Raw genomic sequence first — 18,139 nt, forward strand, 5'->3', positions numbered from 1 at the left:
AGCATTTTTCAAACTTTTTTGTCATCACGACCAATTTTATTTATCTCACAAGACACTGAAGGATCAGGACCCACTGTTTGAAAAAACAGCTCGAGTAGGGCATGTGAAATATTTTTCTGCTACATTTTTTTATTCATTTACTTGTTTCAGATATTTGAATGCGGCTATGCTGGAGCACCGCCTTTAGTCGAACAAATCAACCCCAGGACTTATTCCTTGTAAGCCTAGTACTTATTCTATTGGTCTCTTTCGCTGAACCACAAAGTTACGGGGATGTAAACACACCAACATCGGTTGTCACGCGATTGTTGGTGGAAACAAAACGGACACACACACAAATATATGACAGGCTTCTTTCAGTTTCCGTCTACCAAATCCACTCACAAGGCTCTGGTCAGCCTGAGGCTATAGTAGAAGATACTTACCCAAGGTACCACACAGTGGGACTGAACGCGGAACCATGTGGTTGGGAAGCAAGCTTCTTACTACACAGCCACTCCTGAGCCTACTTGTGGATGGAATGTATTTATTCAAGTGTGTGTGTTTACCTTGTTTGTCCCTCCCCACTATTTGAAAACTAGCATTCCAGTGCTAGTTTGTTTACATCCATACGACTGAGCAATTCAGCAAAAGAGACCAATAAAATAAGTACTGAACTTAAATGGAAAAAAAATTAAATATTGGACCTCAATTTCTTTGACTAAACCCCTTTAAGGCGATGCTCCAGCATGGCCAGATTCCAATGACTGAAACAAGTAAAAAATCTAAGACATCTTGCAAAGGGTATATCTGAACTGACCCCCCGCCAAGCTGGGATGGGGTGGAGACAAACAGGCCCTTAAATACTTATTTCTTTACTACCCACAAGGGGCTGAACACAGAGAGGACAAACAAGGACAGACAGAGGGATTAAGTCGATTACATCGACCCCAGTGCATAACTGGTACTTAATTTATCGACCCCGAAAGGATGGAAGGCAAAGTCGGCCTCGGCAGAATTTGAACTCAGAACGCAATGGCAGACGAAATACGGCTTCGCATTTCACCCAGCTCGCCTTAAATACTGTAGTGGGGACACACAGGCCCTTAAATACTGTAAATATAGTAAAAGGAATCTCACTGGTTGATAAGTTTCTGTGCCACAAGTGTCGCATGTGTATGTTGCCACGGCCATCATGGGTTTCACTTCGGTCGCTCGAGTCACAATACCTTTCGCGCACACCAATTTGCCAACGCAGTCAGCTTTGATTTCTCTCACAGAAAGTTGTTTCTGGTGTGATGGTGCTCTGAAGTACACTTCACTTTTAAAAAAAAAGAAAAAAGAGGAAGAAAATAAAAATAAAAATTATAATTTTTAACAAAAACAAATTATAAAATTTCTTTAATATTGTATTTATTTTTGTGGCACAGAAAAAAAAGCACTACCCAAACGCAATCAATCCCTGGGCCACCTGACTTGCTCCCATACTGGTGGCATGTAAAAAGCACCATCCAAACGTGGCCGATGCCAGTGGCACGTAAAGAAGCACTATCCAAACATGATCAATGCTAGGGCTGCCTGACTGGCTCCCATGCTGGTGGCATATAAAAAGCACCATCAGAACACGGGCGATACTAGTGCCTCCTGACTGGCACCTGTGCTGGTGGCACGTAAAAAGCACTGTCCAAACATGATCAATGGTAGGGCAACCTGACTGGTTCCTGTGCTGGTGGCACATAAAAAGCACTATCCAAACATGATCGATGCCAGGGCAACCTGACTGGTTCCTGTGCTGGTGGCATGTAAAAGGCACCCATTACACTCTCGGAGAGGTTAGCATTAGGAAAGGCATCCATCTGTAAAAACATTGCCTGATCAGATTGGAGCCTGATGCAACCAGTCTTTCCAGACCTCAATCAAACCGTCCAACCTATGCCAGTATGGAAAACGGATGCATAAACGCATCCAGCACACTCTGTTAAGTGGTTGGCATTAGGAAGGGTACCCAGTAGGAGAAAACCAGCATCAATAGACAGTTCCCTGCTGGCCAGCTCCACATCAACCTGTCCAACCCATGCCAGCATGGAAATCAAAATGTTAAACGATGATGGATTTCATGGGTTGGACGGTTTGACCTGGCTGGCAAGCTGGAAGGCTGTGCCAGGTTCCAGTCTGATTTGGCGTGGTTTTTTATGGCCGGATGCCCTCCATATTGCCAACCACTCTGAGAGTGTAATGGATGCTTTTACATGCCACCAGCACAGGTGCCATTTGCATGACACCAGATCTGCCACAACTGCAATTTTACTTGGCTTGATGGGTCTTCTTCTCAAGCAGGACATAATGCCAAAGGTCTCGGTCGTTCATCATGACAAACCACTTCACAGAATATGTTGGATGCTTCTCACATGGCACCAGCAGAGTCACTAAATAACTCACAAAACCAAAACCCATCAGCTGGGAGGAGGGAGTAGTAGAGATGGGTGATGATGGCTTTGTGCCAGTTGATGAGAAATTAGCAGTATAGGTGTCTTGATATAGACAAGATATATAAATATACCAAAAAAAAAAAAACTACATCCAGACCTACATTACACTACACATGTACATCATCAATGTTTAGCATCCATTTTATCATGCTTGCATGGGTTAGATGGAAATTTTTGAAGCAAAGTTTCTACAGCTGGATGCCTTTCCTGTTACTAACCTTAACTTGTTACCAAATGAGGTAATATTCAAACACACACATATATATACACAAAGACAACGGGCTTCTTTCAGTTTCCATCTACCAAATCCACTCACAAGGCTTTAGTCATCCCAAGGCTATAGTAGAAGACACTTGCTCAAGGTGCCATGCAGTGGGACTGAACCCAGAACTACATGACCACACAGGCACTCCCGCACCTATAAGTGCAAATCTTGAAAAAATTTTTTATTCGTTGCCTACATAAAAATAAATGGCAGTCAGAAAAATACCCTCACTGTGAGGACAGTCACAGCAAGAGTATGTGAGGGCTGAGACCAACAGCTTTTGACAGAAACAAATTCGGATTTTAATCACTGGTTGTGCTTTTGTAGCCAAAAGCACAACCTCATATGCACTCCTTTTACTATCAAGCATTATCAGGTTTCCATCAAATGCTGGAGTTGTATACAAGATCAACCATACTCCCAATCATGCCATCGCTTTCATTCGTAATAATCTAGTAGACCTAATGATGATACCAAAATCTTGAACAGTGAACAGCTTCCGTGATATTTCAGATCTGCATTACAGGAACCTAATGGCACATACACACACACAAACATACCTTGTAATACGGGGGAGGCCTCCTGCCTCACATTTCATCATTCTGCCAGAACGAATTTTCACAGGGAACATTTCCAACATTTACCATACAGAAACAGGTTAACTCCTTATTCTTCAACCAGAACTGGCTGCAAATATCATTTGTCATTTGCTAAGCTTTTTAGTCTTTATTAAATGCATCATACAAATGTTATGCAGGTCCAACTACACAGACTAATTTGCCTTGCTATCATCATCATCAAAATTTAACATCCGTTTTCCTCGCTGGCATGGGTTACAGGGCTTGACAGGAGCTGGCATGCCACAGAGTAGCACCAAGCACCAATTGTCTCTTTGACATGGTTTCCATGGCTGGATGCTCTTCCTAACACCAACCACTTGACAAAGTGGACTAGATGTTTTTTTTTTATACAGCATCAGCACTAGTGATTTTTATGTACATCATCATCGTTTAACGTCTGTTTTCCATGCTAGCATGGGTTGGACGGTTCGACCGGGATCTGGGAAGCCAGGAGGCTGTGCCAGGCTTCAGTCTGATCTGGCAGTGTTTCTACAGCTAGATGCCCTTCCTAATGCCAACCACTCCATGAGTGTAGTGGGTGCTTTTTATGTGCCACCAGCACAGGGGCCAGAGGAAGCTGGCAATGGCCACGAATGGTTGGTGCTTTTTACGTTCCACCAGTACGGAAGCCAGGCATGATGGCACTGGCAACAGCCACGTTTGGATGGTGCTTTTTACATGCCACCAGCACGGGTATCTTAACTACAATTTCCATTTGATTTCTATTTTGATGTTGGTGTTGACATACTTGACTCAGTAGGTCTCCTATATATATATATATATATATATAATATATATATATATATATATATATATGCACCATTTGAGCATGATCTGTGCTAGTGCTGCCTGACTGGCACCTGTGCAGGTGGCACGTAAAAAGCACCTACTACACTCAGGGTGCCTGGCGTTAGGAAGGGCATCCAGCCATAGAAAACCATGCCAAATCAGACAGGAGTTTAGTGCAGTCTTTCAGTATGCCAGGCCAGTCAAACCATCCAACCCATACCAGCATGGACAACAGACATTAAAGGATGCTGATATATATAGATAGATAGATAGATAGATAGATACATATATAGTTGTAAGCATTCCTTGTTTTGACATCAAGTTATGTTTGTAAAAGAGCATCATTACACAAGCAATCATGTTTTGTTTCCAGTCTTCTGTGAGCAAAGAAAATATTCCCTTGCTAGGAAGCAGGTGAAGGTTGGTGACAGGAAGGGCATCTGGCTGTAGAAAATTTGCCTCACCAAATTCTGTCTGATCCTTACAAGCATGGAAAAGTCCACAAGACAATAATGATGATGACTCTAAAAACTTCACACATTATGTGGAAATAATTCAATTTACTAGGATTTCTAGAGCCAAGAAATTTTTGTTTTTAATCACTTACAATCTTCTAATCAACTCTGGTGGATATTTGTTGCGAGGGTCACGTGTGGCACTTGGTCCACCATCAGCTCGTTGATTCCTCTGTTCCATCAGCAATCGGTGCTCAATGTAAATATCGAGGACATCTTTGGATACAACCTAAAAATAAAATGTTAAAAATTCTTTGTGGAAAAGATTTCGGTAATTTTACTTGTTTGAAGCAAAACTTTTATACATTGGAAATTTCATATTTTTTTAAAAATCCAAAATATTTATTTTTCATATAATAAATCTAGGAGATAACGAAAAACCTTTTAAACAAGAAAGACATCTACATGGATGATGAGCTCTTTGAACACCTACTGCAAGAGGCACCCATCATTTTCACATCCATACAAAAAGAGAAACTGCAACCATCATATATATGTGTGTGTGTGTGTAATTATACATATTGTGCCAGTGACACACGAAAGGAGCCCATGCTGGTGACACATAGAAAGTACACAGTACATTCCATGGAGTGGTTGGCTTTAGGAAGGGCATCCAGTCGCAGAAACCAAGCCACAACAGACTAGAGCAGCTCTCAAGCTTACCAGTTCTAATCAAATCACTTATCCCTTTATCATTCAAACCAACCACATCCGGCCAAAATCTTCTACCTATGTTATGTTCAATCTAACTCAATCAGGCCTCTCACACCATCATCAAGTCTTATAATAATAGACAGCAGCAAAAACTTTGAAACTTAAAGGGTTAATGATTAATGATAAAAGAGTGATAGATTAAAAAAAAAAAGATTAATGTTAAAAGAGTGACAGATTTTTAAAAAAAAATACATTACCTCTCGTTCTTTGTACTCAGGAAGAAGTTCATGGACAGCATCTCCAAAGAGAGCTATATACCTGCGGGTGTTATCCACAATGCCATCTGCCAAATCAGGGTCGGATTCTGCGACATCATCAACATCTATCACCAAGGAGACTTGTTCCCGGTGTGCAAGAAGTTTCTGAAAAAAAAAAAAAGACAAAATTGGAAAGGTTCCGAATTGTTTTGTTTCCATTGATCATAAATTTGCTTTAAGTTTCTAAATTCTTGTTTTTTTTAATCCAATTTTCCACACATTATCTACTTCAAATTCTACATTAAAAATGATTATATATATCTCAGGATCCCTGGTCTGGTGGTACGTAAAAAGCACTATCCGACTCGTGGCCAATGCCAGCGCCGCCTCGACTGGCTTCCGTGCCGGTGGCACGTAAAATACACCAATCCGACCGTGGCCGTTGCCAGCCTCGCCTGGCACCTGTGCAGGTGGCACGTAAAAAGCACCCACTACACTCACGGAGTGGTTGGCGTTAGGAAGGGCATCCAGCTGTAGAAACATTGCCAGATAAGACTGGAGCCTGGTGCAGCCTTCTGGCTTCCCAGATCCCCGGTCGAACCATCCAACCCATGCTAGCATGGAGAACGGACGTTAAACGATGATGATGATGAATGGTATTTTTATGAGCTTAAAGCTTTTGGTGACCACTGTGCAATGACTAAGAAAAATAGTCTAATAAAGGGGCATATAAGCCCTCGACAGACTTTCCTATCCGCATATGTGGGTTCAAATCCCACGTGGATAGGAAAGCCTCCTTTCTTTCTGTTGAGGGCTTATATGCCCTTTTATTAGACTATTTTTCTTAGTCATTGCACAGTGATCGCTATAAGCTTAAAGCCTATACAAAAATACCATTATTATTATTTATAGGATTGTAAAAGTGGCACCATATAAAAAACCATTCACACTGAAAGCATATTTTGTATGTATGTATATATATATATGTGTGTGTGTGTATATTTATATATACACACACACACACACACACACATATAGGGAGAGAGAGCGACACAGGTATGACTTGTATGGTAAGAAGTTTGCTTCCTGACAACATGGTGTGGTCCTACTGCATGGCATCGGTACTCACAGGGTCACCGAGCAACTTGCAAGACAAAACTCCTGTGCCAATTGCGAGAGATTAAAAGGTAAAGAGGGACAAGGGTAGGTATCTTGCTGTAGAGTAGATACAGGGATACCCAAGTTGAAAAAGAAAGGAGAGCAAGTTAGGGAGTAAGATAAAGAGAAAGGGTGAATAAATATCAACATACGCTAGGCCTTACTGAGGATATGACAAGTGGTCGGCAATTTGCTGAACTTGAGAAAACACAGCAAGGTAAGTAAAATTATTGTCATCTATACAGGTGCCACAGCCACGTAAAATGCACTTGTGCTGGCGCTGTGTAAATGCACCCATGCTGGCGGCATGTAAAGGGCACCCAACAAAATCTATAAAGTGGTTGGTGTTAAGAAGGGCATCCAGCTGTAGAAAGGGCAATTGCCACAACAGACAACTGGTGTCTGGTCGCCTCTTGTCAAACCGTCCAACCCATGCCAGCATGAAAAATGGATGTGTGATGACGATGATAAAAAGGACTCAGCACCCCAAAGTGTGCTAACTGATGTCGGGAAAGAGAGAGAAAGTGATGATGGCAGACAGGCCAAAAGTGGATAATTCTGAGAATCCAAAGTCTGCAATTATAAATTTTTTTACAATCATCTTTAGAACAAGAAAACAAATAAGAAAAATATGGAACTTTAATGTTCACGAGATATGAATTTTAAACTTTTTACTTACCAGTTGCTCAGCATAAGTGAAACGTTTTCCATTCTTATCATCAGCGCTTACAAAATCTCGAAGAAAATTCTTGATTTTCTCTAAAATGAAAGAAGATTTGAGTTGAGAAATCAAACAAGGAAACAAATGGTAAATTCCACCCAACCCATACAAGCATGGAAAAGATGATGTTAAAAAAAAAGCGCAGTGGAGTCGGAGTCAGAGTCGTGGAGCTGGAGTCAAAAACAATTAAGTGATAGCTGGAGTCAGAGTCAGTAAAACTTTACTGACTCCGACTCACAATGTCCTTATTCTTCAACAAAAACAAGTTATAACATAAAGGCCTACTCAAAGTACAAGCGTATGCATATGCTGAGATATTTATTCTTTTACTTGTTTCAGTCATATGACTGCGGCCATGCTGGAGCACCGCCCTTAGTCAAGCAAATTAACCCCAGGACTTATTCTTTGTAAGCCTAGTACTTATTCTATTGGTGTCTTTCTGCCGAACAGCTAAGTTACGGGGATGTAAACACACCAGCATCAGTTGTCAAGCGATGTTGAGGGGGACAAACACACACACACACATATATATATATATATATATATATATATATATAAACATTATGGCTGCCCCCTCGTTATCGAGTATGGCCATTGCACGAAGCTTAACTGTTACTGGCGCTGTGGTCGAATGTGACTTTTTAGCCCAGCTAAAGATCTACAATGTCTTGTACAAAATTGGCAACTAAAACCTTTACTGGTAATAGCCGGCTGTAGTTGTAACTGGGCTTCATGTACCTTTGCATGTCGTTTAAGTCCTCCTGCCGAATTACACTCTCTTCCACATGCCCGACATATATGTATATATAAACATACGACGGGCTTCTTTCAGTTTCCATCTACCAAATCCTCTCACAAGGCTTTGGTCGGCTTGAAGCTATACTTGAAGTCACTTGCCCAAGGTGCCATGCAGTGGGACTGAACCCTGAACCATGTGATTGGTAAGCAAGCTGCTTACCACACAGCCACTCCTGTGCCTATGCAGACCACAATCAATTACATATAAAGAGGAGTTGGAAGTGCCAATAGTAGAGGAGTCAGAGTCAAAGTCTTTAGTTTTGACTCCACAACCCTAGTTAAAACAATGGCAGTTGACTCTGGACAATACAAACACTTTTGAGTAAAAAATTTTTAAAATCACTAACATATTCTAATATTGTTTATTGATAAAAGGCGGCAAGCTGGCAGAATCATTAGCACCCTGGGGAAAATGCCCAGCAGCTTTCCATCCATCATTATTGTTCTGAGTTCAAATTCCACCTAGGTCAACTTTGCCTATCATCCTCGGGGGCTGATAAAATAAGTACCAGTGGCGCACTGGGATCAATGTAATCAACTTAACCCACCTCTTCAAAACATGCTGGCCTTGTGCCAAAATTTGAAACTAAAGGTGTTTATTGTTTTATTTCAAAGCAAAAATGCTAAACTTTTACCATTAAAGGAGACAAAGAGAAAGAAGAGTAAAAACAAAAAAAATGATTGCATTGGCACAAGAGTGGCTGTGTGGTAAAAAGCTTGCTTCCCAACCACGTGGTTCCAGGTTCGGTCCCACTGCATGGCACTTTGGGCAAGTGCCGTCTACTATAGCCTCGGGCCAACCAAAGCCTTGTAAGTGAATTTGACGGAAACTGAAAGAAGCCTGTCAGATAAATATATGTATGTATGTGTGTGTGTCTGACAAGCATTGTTGGTGCGTTTACATCCCCATAACTTAGTAGTTCAGCAAAAGAGATTGATAGAATAAGAACTAGGCTTACAAAGAATAAGTCGTGGGGTCGATTTGTTCGACTAAAGGCAGTGCTCCAACAAGGCCACAGTCAAATGACAGAAACAAGTAAAAGAATTATGTGAGCCATTTTGTCAGATTTTTCAAGCACAAGGGAAGCTTTTCCGCATCATTCCAAGGCAAGTGAATTGTTACGATAGCAAACTCCTGACCTCCAAATCCATCTCTCCCTTAGCAATTCTCAACCAGGGTCCACAAAACCCTTCGAGAGCCATTTAAGATTTTGTGCAATAAATTAGTTCTACTTTATTACACAGAATGACATGTGTAAAAAGATTTGAGCGAGGTCGTTGCCAGGCCTGCCTGGCTGGCCCCCGTGCCGGTGGCACATAAAAAGCACCCACTACACTCTCGGAGTGGTTGGCATTAGGAAGGGCATCCAGCTGTAGAAACTCTGCCAAATCAAGATTGGAGCCTGGTGCGGTCATATGGTTTGCCAGCCCTCAGTCAAAATCATCCAACCCATGCTAGCATGGAAAGCGGATGTTAAACGATGATGATGATTTAAACAATTTTTAATATGATTCCTAATAATATTTAATCTTGTCCCTTACAATCCTCTCCAACTGAGCATCCCTAATCTTGCAGGTTTGTAAGTGTTGGTGCCATGTAAAAGCACACAGTACACTGCGAAAAGTTGTCAGCATTAGGAAGGGCATCCTGCCATAGAAACCATGCCAAATCAGACATGGAGCCTGAGCAGCAGTTCAGCTCCTGTCAAACCGTCCAACCCATAGCAGAATGGAAAACAGCCGTACGATGATATTTCTTTTTGAATGTCAAAGGGTTATTGAGGGTCCATCGAAACAGGAATTGTACAAGACCATCATTATTGTTTAACATCCGTTTTCCATGCTAGCATGGGTTGGACAGTTCGACCGGGGTCTGGGAAGCCAGAAGACTACACCAGGCTCCAGTCTGATCTGGCAGTGTTTCTACAGCTGGATGCCCTTCCTAACGCCAACCACTCCATGAGTGTAGTGGGTGCCTTTTACATGCCAGGGGAGGTGGAAATCAGTTAAAAAAAAAAAACCGTTAAGAAACACTGGTCTAGACAGAAATAACTTTGTTATGAGCCAGACAGAGTGCAAAGAGGCATTACCCATATTTGCAAAAAAATTTCAATTCTGTTTAATCTTGACACAAGACAAACAGTTTTGGGAGGAGGAGGGGGTAAGTCAATTAATTCAACCCCCAGATCTCATCTGGTATTATATCGATCCCAAAAGGATGAAAGGCAGAACTTGGTATTAACTTAATGTGAATGCAGAACCAGAAGAAATGCTGCAAGCCATTTTATCCAACGCAGTAACAATTCTGCCAGCTCTCTTAATAAATGGTTTCTAGTTTAAGCAGAAGGCTCGAGATTTTGAGGGGAGGGTAAGGCTAATTACGTCGCCTTGACTCATGTGCCTTATTTTCTAAACCTCGAAAGGACAAAACGCACTGGTCACTCAGAATGTAAATAGACAGAACAAATAATAATAATAATATGACTCCTGATCTTAACTGATTGGAAGTGTTATCATGTACATAGTTTTGTCTTGGTATAAAAGATGGGCTACAGCAAATATTCTGCTCAATACCACAGATTTGCTTGTCAGTTGTTTGACCTTAACCAGTTGAGCATGTCCCTTAGTGGCTGACGATATGTGCATCTCCGATCAGGAGCAGAAGTAGTGGGGGAGCATCATAACCATGTGTTGAGAGGGATTCTTTGGGGTTTGAATGATCCACCTCTGGAAACATGGGTATTTCATTCAACATCCTTAAACAATCCTTATTCAGGGACCGTTTGAGCAGGATGGGCTACTTGACCAGAAGAAAATTCTAACTGGGCCCCACCTGCAAGGTCATATGCTGTTTATCTTGATATGAGATCACCATGTCGCACACATGGTTGTGATGCATGTGCCTGGTGTACCCTTATCAGACGGGTTGTCATGATGGGTATACTGGGCTTTGTATATTTTACCCCAGTGTCACTTTGATGACATGCACTGCTCTCTCACTCACTCAATAATAATAATAATGGCTTCAGATTAAGGCAGGAAATTTTTAGGGGAGAGCAGTGCAAGGCAAAAGTGACTTTGGCGGAATATGAACTAATGACGAAACATAAATTAGTAAACAAACACAGCAAAGACACTTTGTTCGACGCTCTACCGATTCTGCCAGCTGGCTGCCTCAAGGCTACAGATTTGTGAACAACGAATGACAATGAATTGAGAGAAATGGTGGAGGGGAGGAGTCAATATCATTGATCCCAGTACTTGGCAAGTGCGTTACGTTATCGACCTCAGCTGAGTTTGAGCTCAATACGTAGAGCGCAGGGACGAATACCAATGTGTTTCTTTCGATGCTTTAACGATTCTGCCAATCGATCGCCCTATATAAAGTATTGAACTATGATTGAAGCACAAGGCCTACAATTAGATATGGACCCAGGAAGGGTGAAAGGCAAAGATAACCTCAACAGTGTCTGAATTCAGAGCAGGAAGAAACAATAATAATAATAATTCTTTCTACAGGTACATGGCCTTAAATTTTGAGGGGAACGGTTAGTCGATTACATCGACCCCTGTGTTCAGTTCAACGGGAACTCATTTTATCGACCCCAAAAGGGTGAAAGGCAAAATACGCCACGGCGGAATTTGAACTCAAAACGTACGAAATACCACTAAGCACTTCGTCCGAAGTGCTATCGATTCTAAGGCTCACCGCCTTAATAATAATAATAATGGCTTCGATTAGTGGCACACAAGGCCAGCAATTTCAGTGAAGGAGGTATAAGTCGATTACATCGACTCCACTGCTTATCTAGTACTTTTTTTATCGACCCCCGAAAGGATGAAAGACGAAGTCGACCAATACAATTCTCCAATACAATATGTGTGAAATATACGATGCAACGTTCAGAAACGTAATAGCAAAATGCGAACTGTTGTTAGTTTGATATGAGTCATAGTATCGGCTATGTATGCATCACAATAGTTCGATCAAAGCTGATTGGGACAGCATCCAATAGAATGTTAAAATATTGTTAAACTTGGAATGAGCTATGGCAAATCCGGACTAAATATAAACACGAAGAAATTGCAGCTAGTGCTCAATTTTTGCAGTGATGTAGTTCAACGATGATTATTGGAACTTCTTTTTAAATCATTCTAAGAATCGAACTTATCAATAATCTCCCCCACCACCACCACCCTTATTTCTTCTTTGTTTCCTTGGTGGGGTAGTTATAGGGGGATTTTCTCCTTAATTTGATTTTATACTTTTAATTTTATTTTTTCATTTCTTTTCTTTCTGTAAAAATGTTAATAAAAACCAAGTCTTTAAAAAAACGAAATTAGCGTGCAATAGACTCAAGACAAAGAAATAAATACACACATATATACACACACAAATATATGCGTATATATATATCATAAACATTATGTAATTCCATCAAAAATGAACATCCTAAATCTGTCTGATTTCGTTTACCTAATAAATAAAATTTAAACAATGCAATATTCTTCGTGATTTCGACAAAACTTAAAATCTTATAAAGCTGTCAAAAATAATATTTAGGGAGACTTAATAAAGAAAAAGGGGTTTTCAGATATAAAACCTGTTTATAAACAAAAAGACACGAGACTGTTTGAAATAATGGAAGGGGTCAGAAATAACATTTACAGATCACCGACATCAAGAAACGCGGGAAAATTAATGCTATTGTTGTCATTTTAAAATTGCGCGAGTGTTACCGCGCCATATGACGTGTTTTAATAATTCTAATTTATCTAAATGTTTATATATTACCGCGATTTAAAGACAATGAAGAATATATTTTAAATGAATTGCGCATTTTGATAATCCGGTTTGCTTCGCTAACATTAGAGAAAGTTCGTATGGCGAATACAGCAAAACCGTTAATAAAAAAATTTGAATAGTTAGACGTTTATATAACAGCAGATCGAATAATATAAGGGCGATCATTTTTAAATGTGTATCGATAACAAATAAAAATTATGATAGTTCACGAATTAAAAAAACTGCTCGATGATAAAATAAAAAAGACGATTCGGTTTAATAATAATAGCATTCGTGGATGACATTAATTAAAATTAATCAATATTATGTAAGGAGGGAGGGGGGAGAAAATTTTTATAAAATGATTTAATAGTGATCTAATAGTACAATAAAACAGAATTGAACTGAAATAATGGGAAAATATACCTTTTTCGACAGCGTAATCTTTCGGCGGCATCGTCGTACGGGAATATTTTCAGCAGAAACAAAGACGGCTTCGCTCCAAAAGTTTCTTAAAACGGCGGGAAAACCGATCGTCACGTGACAGTGCAAATTTCGTTCTAACGTGATTTAGAAAGTGCTCGAATAAATTGAATACATTTTAAATTAGTGTTTTGCATTAATAATATAATGACGGAATATAAATAAAAAAATGTTTAATAATGATTTTTGTCAATTATAAATAATTTGTGCGTTGCCCTAGGTTGGCGCATGCTCACATTGTGGTGGCCGGTTGGCGAAGTTACTATGAAGGAAGAAATATGGTGAGTGTAATTCTTAATATTAACGAAGATTATTACAGTTATATCACACATTCCAGTTGTTATTTATAATTTCTGATTGTTAATAAGTTCGATGGACGTACGTAGTAGCTTCTAAATAAATAAAAACCACCAAGCCATGTGGAAGTTTGCCTTAATAAGTTGGTGTCCGTTGTTTTCAGCACAAGATGAAGACCTCTCAGAAAGACAAAGTCCGTCAATTCACTTCCTGCACCCAAACTAGCGAGAAGGTTGCCATTATTTGTCTCGGTTTGCACGATTGGAAACTAGATGTAGCCGTCGATAATTACTTTCATGATCCGGACCGCTACAATACAGACCAATCTCGACCTCCAGTGGTGGACAAGAGAAAGCTGGACGGACTCTGGGTCCGCTACAAAGGTATCTTCATTACTATTAATTATTGTATTATTATCATTATCTATTATTATTAACCCCTTTTTAACACCCTTTTAAATGTAATCCTTCTGTACACAATCGGGCAACGTCCTTGATGCCTTTGTCAACCCTGGGTGGTTAATAATGGAAATACTATCATTATTAGTTATGTTCCGAGTTCAAATCCCGCCGAGGTTGACTTTGCCTTTCATCCTATCCCCCTGAGGTCGATAAAACAAGTACGAGTCAAACGGTGGAGTCGACCAATACCATCTCCTAGAATTTCAATACCTTGTACCGATAATAGAAAGAATTATTATTATTAATAGTATTATAATCGTATTATTTATTATTATTACCCACCCACCCTTTTTATTTACACGTTTTTTTTATGTAATCCGACACTATACCGTCCTTGATGTTTTTGTCAACCCTGGGTGGTTAATAAAGGAAACATCATCATCTTCACTATTATTACTACTGTATTCTGGGTTCAAATCCAGCTGAGGTCGATTTTGCCTTTCATCCCTCCAGGGTCGATAAAGTATCACTCAAACAGTAGTATAGAATGTATCGACTAACGCCCTCCCTTCCTCTTCAAAATACCTGGCCTTGTACCTTAATTAGAAGCAATTTGTTATTATCATTATTATTGCTGTCTGCACGTTTCCTGTCAAGGAAAGGCAATTGCACGTTTTCTTTATATAACTCGTCTCCGATAACTTACCTGTTCTTCCACCCAATTTTAATTAATTAACTGCAATTTATTTATTCATTTACCTAAATATCTAGTTTCCAATCCTCCTCTAAGTCTTGTCAATATTTAATTTCTTTTCACCACTCTCTTCTCTCCCCACCAAAAATTACAAATATTTATTTAATTACAACTCTTTTGTCATTTCACTTCGCAGTTTTCTAGTTCATATGAACTCTAGGCAGTTATTTACGATATTTTATTGTTCGTGTTTAAAAATAATCGGTAAAATATTTCATACTAGGCTAACACTAACATTGCTTTACATAATGTTACAATAAAATTGCGAGTGTATGTATATATATAATTGTATAGTAACATTGTCCGGTTATAACCTCCTCATTATTACTTATGATACAGTACCATAATTGTATATAACAAACATAGTCCTATTATTATCCTTATATATATATATATATATATATATATATATATATGAGAGAGAGAGAGTTGGTTATTGTACAATCATATACATGTAGGTAGACTTGAGTGTGGGAGGAAAAAGGGTATTTTATGAAAACCCACCTTTAGGAATTACAGAACTGTCATGTAATTTTCTAAACTTCCACCTCGAGTCGGTGTGTGTGTTTGGCTTATGGTTGGTTCTCTAGAAGTTAGGGATTTGGGTGATAATTTTATTGTATTTGTCTTTTCAATTAAGGATTTTAACATCGTTAATTGATTTTTTTTAAAGTGAACACACCCAGTAATTTTCGACGACGGTTTGTCAAAGGTTAAGGTCGACCCACACTGAAATTCGAACTTAGAACGGCGAAACAACGATTAGATATCGAGCTAGTTAACATTGTTACGTTAAGGTACTCGCCTAAAAACTTAATTAACGAAGGTTTCTTAATTGGAAATATAAAATAAAATTGAAATAATCACCCCCAACCCTCTGGGTACTAACCAACAACGAAATAAATGCACCCATAGATCTGTGTGTATGTATATATTATACATACATACATACGCGCACACACCATTACACAGAAACAATTGTTGTCATGTGTGATTAAAACCTGTTCTTGCCATCTTTTTCTTTTATGTATATAATGTGTATACATATTTACAAATATATATCTACACGCTTATTTACAAGCGACTATATGTATCCACAAACGTACATAATATAACGCATAAGTACGTACGTACATATATGTACACACACACACGTACAAACATGTACAGAATCGTATTAAAAGACCTAGCTTGAATTTAGATTTGAGGGCACCTGAGGATTCTTAATTAAATCCCCCAGCTAGATCTTTTTTTTTTTCTATCTGTCGCTAGTTCTTCCCCCCTCGCTCGCTCCCCCAATCCTCCTAATTGATCTTTCTCCTATTATGGCCAGAATGCATCGAAGGTGAGATCTGATTCCACAGCGACTGTTTACAACATTTACCAAGCAAATAACCTTAATGTCTTCGTTCCTACTCTTAGAGAAAATAAATATATTTATTTGCTGCATGCTATCTCTCTCTCTCTTTCTGCACCACCACCACTCATTCTTCATACTTCGAGCTTTTGGTCTCATCAAGTTCTCTTTTTCTCTTATTTTATTTAGAATTTTTTTCTTAATTCGAATTCAGCTTTGGGTTTAATTCCTCGAACTAAGAGCGAGCACCGTTTTCTCGGTTAATTTGATATTAAAATACCGTTCACATTGGTTTCCGTTTCTCCGGAAGTTCAGCTTGTTTTCATTCCATACTACAAGTGCGTGTGTGTGTGTGTGTGTGTATATATGTTTGTTACATAACAAATGCCATAAATATATATTTGTTTATACATATATGTGTGTTTGTATGCGTTTGGTAAAGTTGTCGGATGCATATGTAAACAACAACCTCCAGTGCAAAACAAAAAGGAAACGAGGCATAAGACACGACACGCTTGTCATTCACCCAGTCCACAAATAAACTTTTTTTTTGGTCTTTTTACATATGTGACTACTAAGATGAATTAAAACTAAGTTAATTACTGTCTTATTTCAAAGGCATGAAACAACACACCTTAGATTGTTGGGGCATACCTACACAAGTGTGCCCCGCCACGATTTTATGGTTTGTAAGATATTTGTTGTTTTTTTCTGCAATTTCAACCAATCAATGACGTCCATTGAGTTAAAAAGCATTCTGTGCCGTATGAATATGTCCCTCGTTTAAGAAACAGATTGGGTTTATTTACATTTCTGAATAAAAAAAGATACCCTTCCCCCCACCCATAACCCTACCCAACCCTAACCCTAAAACAGATGGAAATGCAATAGATTGATACTAAGGTCATAATTATGGGTGACAATTTCATATGACACCGCTAGAAAAAACTGCCGTTCAAACCGAAAAGATCCTATGGCAGTTTTGTAAGAAGATAGTTTTTAATTTTATTTCGTCAATGAGGGGCACATTTGTATAGGTATGCCCACTATATAAGGGTTGGGTGAGAAGGCAATTATTGTAATGTTTCCTCGTGGTAGGTTTTCGTCCTTGTCTAGTTAGGGTTATCTGCAAGCAACAACTATCTGTTTCTATAGTTGACCAACAGGTTTGTTAACAAAACAAGCGTGAAATGTTTAACCTATAAAATTCATCGACTTGTGTATAGGTTTGTCAGAAACATTGGATTTCTTTTGTAATATATCAGTAGTTTTATTTACTTTTTTTTCACCTGTCCTTAATTCGTTAAATAAAAAAAAAAAGCATGTAGTTACTCGTCATATAGTCAATATTACTCGTATCTAAGCTGTTCAGTGTATTATTCTAGAAATGAAGGGAATCTCAAATGCAGCAGAAAAGCTGTGAGAACGGCTTAGAAGATTGGGTTAAATAATACCCTTATAAGCATAAAAATGTGGCCACCGAACCAGGCCCCTTTTTTTTCTCTTCAACAAGGGTATTTCAATTGAACCTCTAAGCCGTTCGCACAGCTATTCTCCACCACTTCAGTGTTCCATACTATGTTGTAGTGCACCTGATCACTATAAACAATAATTTCACTATTATGTTCACTAAACATTTTCTTACACTTATGAAATTATCAAACTTTCTCTAAAGAGCTATCTTCTGTAGGCGTGGCTGTGTGGTAAGAAGCTTGCTTCCCAACCACATGGTTCTAGGTTCAGTCCCACTGCATGGTACATTGGGCATGTCTTCTATTATAACCTTGAGCCAACCAAAGCCTTGTGAGTGAATTTG

At 39.1% G+C, this 18,139-nt stretch overlaps 2 protein-coding genes across 2 annotated transcripts in view; one reads left to right on the forward strand and one right to left on the reverse strand.

Moving 5' to 3' along the window:
* Positions 1 to 13,606, reverse strand: part of LOC115215005 (DNA replication licensing factor mcm7-like) — a 35,691-nt gene extending 22,085 nt beyond the window's left edge. Inside the window, exons 1-5 of the mRNA XM_029784118.2 lie at positions 13,458 to 13,606; positions 7,406 to 7,485; positions 5,569 to 5,733; positions 4,750 to 4,886; positions 1,120 to 1,300 (exon numbers count right to left, since the gene is read on the reverse strand). Of these exons, the coding sequence (XP_029639978.1) occupies positions 1,120 to 1,300; positions 4,750 to 4,886; positions 5,569 to 5,733; positions 7,406 to 7,485; positions 13,458 to 13,488 (594 nt within the window). The 5' untranslated portion in view covers positions 13,489 to 13,606. The remainder of the gene's footprint in view (positions 1 to 1,119; positions 1,301 to 4,749; positions 4,887 to 5,568; positions 5,734 to 7,405; positions 7,486 to 13,457) is intronic.
* A 47-nt stretch (positions 13,607 to 13,653) lies between these two features.
* The window catches only part of LOC115214958 (DCN1-like protein 1), a 33,721-nt gene continuing 29,235 nt past the window's right edge, over positions 13,654 to 18,139 (forward strand). Inside the window, exons 1-2 of the mRNA XM_029784054.2 lie at positions 13,654 to 13,795; positions 13,975 to 14,194. Coding sequence (XP_029639914.1) covers positions 13,793 to 13,795; positions 13,975 to 14,194 — 223 coding nt within the window. The 5' untranslated portion in view covers positions 13,654 to 13,792. The remainder of the gene's footprint in view (positions 13,796 to 13,974; positions 14,195 to 18,139) is intronic.

Source organism: Octopus sinensis, linkage group LG8 (genome assembly GCF_006345805.1).
Source record: "Octopus sinensis linkage group LG8, ASM634580v1, whole genome shotgun sequence".
NCBI classification, from domain to species: domain Eukaryota; kingdom Metazoa; phylum Mollusca; class Cephalopoda; order Octopoda; family Octopodidae; genus Octopus; species Octopus sinensis.